The sequence below is a fragment of the Pimephales promelas genome, chromosome 3 (assembly GCF_988280905.1).
Source record: "Pimephales promelas chromosome 3, fPimPro1.hap1.1, whole genome shotgun sequence".
Classification (NCBI taxonomy): Eukaryota; Metazoa; Chordata; class Actinopteri; order Cypriniformes; family Leuciscidae; genus Pimephales; species Pimephales promelas.
In genome coordinates this window covers 6,582,455-6,594,705 of record NC_142771.1, presented here as the reverse complement: position 1 = coordinate 6,594,705, position 12,251 = coordinate 6,582,455, and the positions used below count along the sequence as shown (strand labels likewise).

The 12,251-nt window shown below is 38.0% G+C and overlaps 1 protein-coding gene across 1 annotated transcript; it reads right to left on the bottom strand.

The window, feature by feature from the left end:
• Nucleotides 1-2,352: 2,352 nt before the first annotated feature.
• pirt (phosphoinositide interacting regulator of transient receptor potential channels) lies at nt 2,353-8,355 on the bottom strand. The gene is made up of 2 exons (XM_039653341.2): nt 6,365-8,355; nt 2,353-4,447 (listed from the first exon to the last, which is right to left on the bottom strand). Exon 2 carries the CDS (start codon nt 4,407-4,409, stop codon nt 4,023-4,025), a length of 387 nt encoding a protein of 128 aa, XP_039509275.2. The 5' UTR covers nt 4,410-4,447; nt 6,365-8,355; the 3' UTR covers nt 2,353-4,022.
• Nucleotides 8,356-12,251: the final 3,896 nt, after the last annotated feature.

Genomic DNA, 12,251 nt, shown 5'->3' with positions numbered 1-12,251 from the left:
ATGTTTAGGGAAGATTTAACCTTATAATTCATATGCCTTTGAATTTTGTGATCTAGAAAAAGAAACAATTTCGCATTCGTTTTTTTACTGTATTTACTCAAGATTATTTTGGAAAGATTTAGAAACCTTTAGAAAACGGAAGTGTATGACAGAAATCTGTGTATTTGTATTTATTATTTAAAATACTATATACACAAAAAGAAGTGGGCTCAATGCAAACCACATTTGTTCACATTTATGTAATGCTTTGAAAGCACTAGATTTTAGGAATAACTATTTTTGTTATTTGTTTATTTTCTTTCATTTTCTGGCAGCTAATGTTAATGTGAATGTCATATGTTCTCATGGCATTTAATTAATAAAAGCAAACAAAAAACAAATGGCCTTCCTACATCATTTAATTCAGCAATAACACTAATTATATACAACTAAACATAAAAAGTAGAGTACACGCCGATTTTGCCTCTTTATTGACTATTAGAGTCAATGATAGCTTACCTGCTAAGCAAAACTGAAAAACAACTAATACCTCAGTATGTTCTGTGTCAGATTGTACATCCTAAAAATTACCAATTTTTTTTAATTTACCAAAGCCACACATGGTATGATGAGAAAAGAAAAGGTTTCATCCCAGCTTGACTTCCTATTTTTACAAATTTAAATAAGATGTTGTTAATGTTAGCGTTGTGAAAACCCATGAGGAATACAAGGTTATGCTAATTAAATTTAAAAAATACTGCATAAAATAAAAATATAAAAGATATTTTAGTTCATCCAATAGACTTGTGTGATTCTTAGTGGATTCTTAATAAATCCCACTCTTTCAAATAAAGACAAAAAATAACAAATTATATGATAATCAATAAGTTATGACAACACATGTTTTTACAATGCTTCAACTAATCAAAATAAGTTACGTTTTTGTTTTGTTTTTACAAGATTCAACTCATTTTAAGGCGGTTTCATGCAATTTGACTTTAATTACTTTAATTACTAAACAATTAAGGCAGAAACTTTACTTACAATAATTACCATAATAAAATAAAAATAAAAAAAATACATCTCAAATTGTAAATAAGAATCTGGGTCAATAATCAAACAGAGTTTTAATAAAGTTTTAATTTAAGTGTAAATTTGCATATAAAGTAAAAATGCAGCTGAGATGTTGTGCCCATATAGTCATCCAAAACAATTTGTTTAATACATTTTTTTAGCAACATTGACAGTGATCCAAAAGTCCTTGCCTCCATCTTATAATGCTTCAACACAGATATTTTCAAGGCATGCAAGTTCACATCTCATGAGGAATTAAAATGTAAGAAATATAAAATTGTTCAATCGCCAGACCTTCAGATTAACTCCTCAGCAGCTTTCATTGGCCAAGAGGCCGTCTAACTGACATAAAACAACCAATCACAGCTCGTTTAGTCCAGCATCACGTTTAGCGGTGTGAAAATGAAAAGTCCCTGCAATTCATTCAAGAACGTTGTGCAATTTTACTGCAATAATGGTGCTGTAGTGTTTATTGATCCTGATATTTGCTCATTGTCACAGTTGTAAACACAATGGCTTTCTTTTTCCATGAGGGGGTTTGGCTTCACTACTGCTTTGTTTCCAGGTGGTTAAATCCAGAAGAATTCAACCAATCAGACTTCGAAACTCCTAAAGTGTCTCCCATTGTATGTGCCATAATGCATCAGACGTTCAGCCAACTGTCTGTGGTGGAGACGTCTGAGGCTGAGACTAATGTTTCAATTGCATAAATATCACCGAACAAACCAGGCCCAAAACCACATTGGCTTAGCTAATGCACATACACAGTTTCAGTAATTGCCAAGGAAGTGGGACTCTCTTTACAGCCACAATGCGATTTTTCCATTAAGACAAGACACTACGTGAATAATTTAAATGGATATCACCTAACTCTCTCCAATTGATTAATCACTGTACATCAAGACAATGTATCACATTACTCGTTTTCTGAAATTGTATGTTTAAATATGCAAACGTTTAATTATATATATGCACTCGTTTGCAGGACAGAAAAACAGTTCCATTTTGACAACATAATTTCTGTAAATCTGCTTTGAATCAACTGTTCATTGTAACATAGAATAGAATATTTTAGAAATTATTTAAAAAAAATGTTTTACAGAGGAGAGTTTGGATAAATCTTTTCCATACAACCAAAAATACTGTTTTTCTTCTGACATTTTTTTACTCTAAATTGCACGATAAACACAATGCGTGCTATAGACGCATATATATGCGTCTATAGTAGGCTACATATTTATATATATATATATATATATATATATTTGTGCCTCTATATATATATATATATGTGTGTCTATAGCACGCATTGTGTTTATCGTGCAATTTATACGCGAAAATGAATTTTTACGTGCACATGATACGCATGTTTAGTGGTGTCGCCTGGTGCGTGTCTATCTCGCGACGAATTCGTACGAGTGATTCAAAAGTGGCTAATTCGTACTAATTCATACGACCTCACTCGTACGAATTTGTACGATTTGTCTAAACCCACGTGATGGTTATGTTTAGGGGCGGGGTCAGGGGTAGATCATTCGTACGAATTCATACGAATTGGCTAATTCGTAAAATATGTACGATTTAGCAAAATCATACGAGTGAGGTCGTACGAATTGTTACGAATTAGCCACCTCGTAAAATTCGTACGAATTCCCGTGAGATCGGGTTGCACGTATCGGTAGGATTAGCGGTGTGGGGTCCGTGTGTATTACACGGCACGCAGTAAAGTACATATCAAATGCACGCGAAAACTGTGTATGCATCTAAAAACTCATTTTTGTCGTATAAATTGCACGATAAACACAACGCAGCACGCGAGTTTGCAAATAGAGACACTTTTTTATGAGATCAGGCTGATATATATATATATATATATATATATATATATACACGCACACATATGTATATATATATAAATGCGTCTATATAGTACGCATTGTGTTTATCGTGCAATTTATACGCGAAAATGAATTTTTACGTGCATATGATACGCATGGGTAGGTTTAGTAGTGTAGTCGGGTGCGTGTGTATTACACGCAATAAAGTGCGTATCAAATGCACGCGAAAACTGTATATATGCATGTAAAAATCATTTTTTGGTGTATAAATTGCACGATAAACACAACGCAGCACGCGAGTTTGCAAATAGAGACGCTTTTATATATATATATACATATATAAATATATATATATAAAAAAGAAGAAATGTAATGGAAGCAGAATCAACCAGTGTCTAAAAACAAACAATGGTCTTGCCCAGGGGTGTCCAATCCCGCTCCTGTCCTCTGTTCAAAATATTTAATCTAGAATTCATCTCCAACCCCAATTAAACACACATACGCCAGATAATTAATGTTGTCAGAATTACTTGGCTGTGTTCAAAATCTCCCCCTATACCCTTAGATATGGCACTTTTTGAGGGGACAGCCATTTGTACTGGTGTGATACTATCGAGTGCACTCATTCAATCCCACAATGCACCACAATAACGAGTGTACACTCAACGGCTAGAAAATACGCATAATGCACGGTGAGAGTGGCGCATCCAATTAATACCCACATCTGACCAGAAGATGGCGCCGCAGCCGAATCATCCACCCATACATTTTCCATATCGCCGTCCAATGTGGGTACAGCGTAATATCATACAGGTATAACTTCGTTTTTAATTGATTAAATTGTTAAATTAGACTTTAAACAGAGTTTAACAAAGTTAAATCTTTTCATTACTACTGGTGCTGCCAGTTTGTAGCACAAACTATGCAGAAGCAGCAGTCAGTGTCCGAATTCACTCACTCGTTTTCATTCACCCCTTCAAGTGAACGATATAAGCGGAGTAATATAGGGAATAGCGAATGAGGGTATAGGGGGCGATTTCGAACACATCCTAGAAACTTCCAGGCTGGTTAGTTGAGGCAAATTGTAGCTAAACTCGCTCCAGGACAGGGTTTGGGCGCTTTAGGTTCTTCTCATAGCTTGTAGAAACCGCTGAGACGATTCGTTGCACTCTGATGCTTCATTTTCTGTGTGATGGGCATCAAAACCACACCCAACACCAGCACCATCAGACCAATAGACAGAAGGGCGGGGCCTAAAATATTAGTGGCCATGGTGGAAACATCAGCGAAGTAAAGTCCAGTCAGCACCATCCCGGAGAGGAGCACGCTGCCCCCGGAGGTCATGAGGAGGATGGCGTGCCAGTAGTACTCGCAGTTGCCTGGAGGGGGCAGAGGGGTCCAGCGGATCTCTTTTCCGGACAGGCTGAGGACCGTGTGGTCGGAGCGAGGCGTCAGCTTCTCGCAGGAACTTGAGCGGGAATAGTCCCCGAGGGGCAGGCGCTCTGGGACAGACAGCATGTCTTCAGATGTCCCGCCGCCCGTGGACTCGGCCGAGTCTGGGGAAATCATTAAAGGATTAGTTCACTTTTGAAAAAACTTTTGCTGATAATTTACTCACCCCCATGTCATCCAAGATGTCCATGTCTTTCTTTCCTCAGTCGAAAAGAAATTAAGGTTTTTGATGAAAACATTCCAGGATTTTTCTCCATATAATGGACTTCAATGGGAACTGGATGGTTCAAGTATCAAAAGACGGTTAATAACTGTTTCAGATGCAGCTTCAAATGTCTTTAAACGATATCAGACGACGAATAAGGGTCTTATCATGCGAAACGATCGGTTATTTCAAAACTTATTCCAAAAATGTAACTTTTCTAAGGACAAATGCTAGCCTTGCTCTATTCTGTGAGGCGCGTTTGTAACGTCACGTATTACGTAATTACGTTCAAAAGGTCACGGGCGACGTAGCCGAAAGTACAGAGTCAGTGTTTACTAGTTGAACGCATAGGTTGAACGTGCAAACTAACTCAAACACCGTTTACAAAAAAAGGAATTAAAAGGAAAAACAACGATGTCGGACGATTTTGATTCTGTACTTACGGCTACGTCGCCCGTGACCTTTTGAACGTAATTACGTAATACGTGACGTTGCAAACGCGCCTCACAGAATAGAGCAAGGCTAGCATTTGTCCTTAGAAAAGTTACATTTTTGGAATAAGCTTTGAAATAACCGATCGTTTCGCATGATAAGACCCTTATTCGTCGTCTGATATCGTTTAAAGACATTTGAAGCTGCATCTGAAACTGTTATTAACCGTCTTTTGATACTTGAACCATCCGGTTCCCATTGAAGTCCATTATATGGAGAAAAATCCTGGAATGTTTTCATCAAAAACCTTAATTTCTTTTCGACTGAGGAAAGAAAGACATGGACATCTTGGATGACATGGGGGTGAGTAAATTATCAGCAAAAGTTTTTTCAAAAGTGAACTAATCCTTTAAACCAATGAATTCAAGCATTAAAAATGTATGAATGCATTATTATTAATGTCGCAGTGCTTACGTCATTTGAAAATGTGTGCGGTCAATGGTTTTTACAGCGTTGTTAAGCAGTTGCTAAAGTATTCTGTGTGGTTGCTAGGGTGATTTTTGTCGTTTCTAGGTGGTATCCTTGTCTGAAATTCATCATGTCTCTGTGATCTCTAGTCCAGCCCATTCTCATCCTTTAGCGTCACATAGAACGCTATATGACAAAACAGCGCTATACTACGCACATGGCACCCGTTATCGTTAATATTCACGCGAACCCAAGGCTTCATAAATCCTTTCGCGTAATATGAGAATACCCTACCCCACACCTAAACATCACAGCGCGTGTTATATTAACGATAACGGGTGCCATGTGCATAGTAGCGCCGTTTTGTCATATAGCGTTCTATATGACGCTAAATGATGAGAATGCGTTGTCTAGTCTGCAGATTTGCTCAGGTTTCTCTTAACCCGTTTTCTGGTCCAGCGGGTGAAAATGGTGCATCTGATCAGTTAGTAAAGTATAAGCACAAACTCTCATCAACAACACACATGATTGGAGGAATCGTTCATATATATCTGTAGCACCAATCTTTAGTTTAACATTAAGTGTGGATAGTAAAAGTAGTGATGCTTTCATCGGAAGAAGCTAAACACACATTATACGCACTGTTGTTGTTGATGTCAGTATTACTGTAGTGAAATAACTGGTGTACTGGACCACACCCTGATGAGCTAGTGTGCATAAACATAAACAGCCATTAATAACCGAATACTATACTATAATATAAGTGAAGAGTGTTTAATAAGACGACTGTCGAAATGCATCACTTCTGTCCAATGTGAAGATTTGCAAATCAATTGAACTTATAAATATCAGTTCTGATCATTAATATACTTGAGAATAAATATGGTCAAAAAAAGCACATAATAATTGGTCTTACCTGACAGAGCAATCTATGCACTCGTGAGTATCCTCTTATCTTGAGTCTGATATCTGTCCGATCTGTCAGATGAGCATCATTCCTGTCAACTCCTCTGCTGTGAGATGAGCCAAGACCTCACAGGCATGTGTGTGTGTGTGTGTGTGTTTGTGTGCTAAAGTGCTTTGTATGGACACTAAGTGATATTTTCACCCGCCACCCCCTCTTCTCTCCTCTGATTTCCACACTCTCTCATCCTCTCTTTACCAGCACAGTCCTGATAGTTTTTCATGGATGGATGGATAGTTCAATTGGCAGGATCCCAAAATTAGATGGGCTCTAATTTTGGGAAGCAGGTGTGGCGATCTCATTGGTTAACAGCTGATAAGAGGAGTGTATAAAGATGATTCAGATGTCTTGCATTGACCAATGATGTCTTATTTTGACTTCTGGAACACTGATTCTTGAGCTTCATCTGCAAGAAAGAGATTTTTTCCATAACAATGGATGGACAGATAGAATGAATAAATGAATTATTAATTAATAAATGAACAAACGAACATAAACATAGATAGTCAAGTCACTTTTATATATAGCGCTTTATACAAAACATATTGTTTCAAAGCAGCTTTACGGTGACAACAGGAAAATTATGCATTTTAGCTTCAGTCAGTTCAGTGTCAATATTCCCGCCCACAGCCCGAGAGAGCGTTGGTGCCGAAAGTAAATTTCCCATTCATTTCTCCCATTGACATTTTGTCAAATCCATATCTAAAGAGTATAAGAGCATGTCTGAGGATAACCAGCTATGGCTGAACTCATAAACATACAACATATCATTTCGAGTGGAAAAACGAAGACAAAATCCCAAAAAAAGTCAAGGGTACAAGCCTGTGTACATATTATAATTTCCGAGCCAAGGAACTACTCCTCCCATAAACCACCGCGCCTCACTAAAGTCGACTGAAGCCACCGTGAAAGAGCCTTTTGAGTGACTTCCAAATCTGACGACGGCCGCGTGAACTTTTTCCTCCTGTGAATTTTACACATCCAATGGGCTCTATGCACGGCGGTATTTCCGGTGAAGGATTAAGGATGCTCGATAACTTCCGCCGATCATAGAGTCCAATGCAATACTGAGAATTTATATTGAATTTTATACTCCATGGTTATACTAATGAAACGTTAGTCACAAAAACAGATAAAACAGACACCCCTCGTTGTGTTTATGCTTCTTTTTAAAATTATATTAAATAAACATAACTATATATAAAATTACATCTAAACGTATGTACGTTTCGTTTCAAAGACGGGAGGACAGTAAATATTGAAGACTCTGCCATACTCCCGTTTTCCTCGGTTTTCCTCCGCTTTAATCTACACAACCGGAAATGGACGAGCATCCTTGCGTCAAATGCGGAACTTATGCGTGCATATAGCCCATAGAGTGCCGAAGTGATGCCGTCGCTTTGTAGGACAACTCGGAAGCTAGCGGCGCATGGGTTCCCTCGGTTGAAAAGCAATGCATTTTCCTCATAGACTTTTGGAAAATCGCAAAAAATAAGATCTGTGTTTAACAAAGGGTTGTGACATTTACACGTTTTGTCTATCAAGATAATCTTTACAAGTTAATCCAAAATTTATAAGCCTATATAAAGATTTTAAAAAACACAATCAGACACAATAAAGTTTAAAAAAACACAAGCATTATAACTTTGTGTTCTATGTCAGAGATCAAAACGTGAAAATATTTAGAGGCTTTGTTCACCACAGACCTTATTTCAGACGATTTAGCAAAAACCCATTCAAAAATCCCATAGGCTTTAGAGCGAGGGAACCGTAGTGCTAAAATGCTAACTCACTTCCGCGTTTTGGCGTACAGAGTGACGTCGTAACTTCGGCACTCTATTGACATTTTGTCAAATCCATATCTAAAGAGTATAAAAGCATGTCTGAGGATAACCAGCTACGGCTGAACTCATAAGCATACAACATATCATTTCGAGTGAAAAAACGAAAGTCAAGGGTACAAGCCTGTGTACATATTATCATTTCCGAGCAAAGGAACTACTCCTCCCATAAACCACCGCGCTGTGGGATTGTTCAGGATTGTGGGTAATGAAGTACTTATCCAATACATCGTGAATAAAAGGCATTTATCTTAAAACAAGGTTAGTGCCCCATGAACTTTTACGACGAGAGTTCAAGAGATTTCCACGACGCATGCGCGAGAACTGAACTGAAGTAGTTGAAGGAGATCGTAGTTCTCGCGCATGCGTCGTGGAAATCTCTTGAACTCTCGTCTCAGGCCTACAAGGAAGAAAAGGAATAGTCGAATAAAGTCGTTATTTTTGTTGTTGTTTTTCCTCACAAAAAGTATTCTCGTCGCTTGATAAACTTATACTTGAGCCACTGTAGTCACAAGGAACATTTAAACATTTTCTTCATTGACTTTCTGGGCCGTCAAGTTTCAATCCCTTAGGGTGCCTAGGTAGTGACCCAGCTCTCAAATTTAATGAAAAATATCTTCATTTGTATTCCGAAGATGAACGAAGGTCTTACGGGGTTGGTACAGCATGGGGCTGGTACAGCATTTTTGGGTGAACTTACCCTTTAAGTACACCGAGTTGGCAGCTGATTCTAAACAAGGCGGTTGGCAATCCAAGGTTTGCCCATTGGAAGTCGGCTGGAGAGGCTTCGTGGACAAGTTAACCATCAGGCTGTTAAGAAATTGGGGCTCCCAACCCTACGCCAAACCATCAAAGCCCTCTCAGGTGCAGCAGAAGAAGCAAGTTAATGGTGATGGGTGAAAAGGGGAGACTCCAACTGTGCCCCTAATAACGCCTGTGGCACCTAAGGGTTGAAAGTAGAGAGGGGCACACCTGGGACGCCAGGTGCTGCCAAAAGAAGCCCTCTGGAGGTGTCGTAGGCCTATCATCGAAACACAAGAGACGGAGGGTGCCCACCTGATGACCCAATGGAGCGTAAAACCCTCATTCTCATCCCAGCCACCTCCACAGTGAGGAAATCACTCCGATCGTCACCAGATAGATAGATAGATAGATAGATAGATAGATAGATAGATAGATAGATAGATAGATAGATAGATAGATAGATAGATAGATAGATAGATAGATAGATAGATAGATAGATAGATAGATAGATGTTCTCCAACAATGCATTAGTGCACATAATTTACCAGTAATGATGTTGTGGTTTTCCCAGTTGGCACAGAACCACAGATTCTAGTCCATGAGGACTTGATGGTATGATCTCATCTTCTATCTGTCAGGAATCCATTAATCACTGTGTAATTAAGTTTGAAACATGATGGTCAGATATTCCCATAGAGCCTTTCCGTCATATTCTGAATCTGATGTTCACAGGAAGAGGAAATGATGCGTTCGGATACAAGAAATGAATCGCACACTAAAACCTGATAACACAGGCTGGTAAGAGTACTGAGCTCTAACATTAATGAGGAGCAGCCTCAGATCATATTCATATTAAGATCTTTGACTTTTGATTGCACATTGCAGACTTAATTGGTATCTTGGCGAATCTGAGCACAGTTTGAGATCTCTTCTAAAACTCTAGCATCTGAGAAGCTACACTCTTAGAAGAGAAGGTTCTATATAGAACCTTAAAAGGTTCTATCAGCGCTACATATTTGGAACCCCTAGGTTCTACACACTCTTAAAAAAGGGTTCCTCTGGGTTCTATATAGAACCCTGGGGTTCCATACTTGGCCAATAGAACCTTTTACCAAAAAAAAAAAAAAGGTTCTATAGAACTAAATATTCAAATGCTAAATTAAAACTGGATGTAACTCACAGACTGGAGGACTGCATTCATTCTCAGTTCACTCTCAATGCCCAGTGCATTCTGGGAGAGAGGTGTCTAAAGAAAAGCAGAGAGAAAAGTGTTTGGCTCATTTGATTTCAAACAGACGTGACAACAAACCTATTTATATAAGCTGACAAGATACATTTAATAAAATATTTGAGTAAAAAAATAATGAATTTAAATTAAAACTTTAGTGATGACTCAGTTGGATCAAAGTGTTTGACTGAAGCGTTCATTCAAATGAATAAGACTTACCAGATGTCAACACTAGAGGGCAGTGCAGCTTTATTAATGAATCCAGACAGCAGGGCTTTTCAGAGAAAGAAAGCAATAGCCTAACTAAAATCTATACTGCCCGTGATCTTTCTGAAAGACAATATTCAGAACACACTTGCTTACACGAGGACATGGGCAGACTCACACACACATACACACGCACTTCCAAGCTTGTGAGCTGTTTATCGACAGCCTTAGAAATATCAACTGAACTCCTGTAGAGCAGAACCACAGCAATAAAGCAATAAAAACCAGAACATTATTGTAGGCCTCAATCAGAGCTAACAGACTTTTGTTATAAGAACGTTCTCCAAATATTCAGTGTTGGTTCTGGGAACATGAAAAATGCCCCGTTTTCTTGACGTTAGATTTTGATTTAAACTTAAAGGATTAGTTCACTTTTGAAAAAAATTTTGCTGATAATTTACTCGCCCCCATGTCATCCAAGATGTCCATGTCTTTCTTTCCTCAGTCGAAAAGAAATTTAGGTTTTTGATGAAAACATTCCAGGACTTTTCTCCATATAATGGACTTCAATGGGAACCGGATGGTTCAAGTATCAAACGACGGTTAATAACAGTTTCAGATGCAGCTTCAAATGTCTTTAAACGACACCAGACGATGAATAAGGGTCTTATCGTGCGAAACGATCGGTTATTTCAAAACTTATTCCAAAAATGTAACTTTTCAAAGGACAAATGCCAGCCTTGCTCTATTCTGTGAGGCGCGTTTGCAACGTCACGTATTACGTAATTACGTTCAAAAGGTCACGGGCGACGTAGCCGAAAGTACAGAGTCAGTGTTTACAAGTTGAACGCATAGGTTGAACGTGCAAACTAACTGAAACACCGTTTACAAAAAAAGGAATTAAAAGGAAAAACAACGATGTCGGACGATTTTGATTCTGTACTTCCGGCTACGTCGCCCGTGACCTTTTGAACGTAATTACGTATACCGTGACGTTACAGACGCGCCTCAGAGAATATAGCAAGGCTAGCATTTGTCCTTAGAAAAGTTACATATTTGGAATAAGTTTTGAAATAACCGATCGTTTCGCACGATAAGACCCTTATTCATCGTCTGGTGTCGTTTAAAGACATTTGAAGCTGCATCTGAAACTGTTATTAACACTATCGTTTGGACCTTGAACCATCCGGTTCCCATTGAAGTCCATTATATGGAGAAAAATCCTGGAATGTTTTCATCAAAAACCTAAATTTCTTTTCGACTGAAGAAAGAAAGACATGGACATCTTGGATGACATGGGGGTGAGTAAATTATCAGCAAAAGTTTTTTCAAAAGTGAACTAATCCTTTAATTTTGATTTAAAATTCAATATTATAGGAACTTTGATTTCTAACATTCCCAAAACATCAAAATATCCAGTTTCCTTAATGTTACTAACATTATTTAAAGGTGTGTTAGTGTGATGTTCTTGAAACATTCTTTCAATCATCTTTCGAAAGAGTAGCTAATAACAACTTTATTCAGACAGCCTTATATAAACTGAAGATAAAAGACATGAACTGATTCAAGATCTGATCAATCAATAACCAAATTCACATATTACTAACAAGACTTTATTTCTGTCACATGTCTGCAGAAGTTCTTATTGAGAAATAACAGAGGTTTAGATGTTGATGTCATATTGAAAATGTTTTGTTTGAGGTCACCATTGTGGAGATCAGTGTTTGACCCTTGCCTATCTATGAGTCTGTGCTTTATCAGGAATTGCACGTGATCCGTCTGGTCAAATATACTTAAAATGATACAATATAGGCTATTA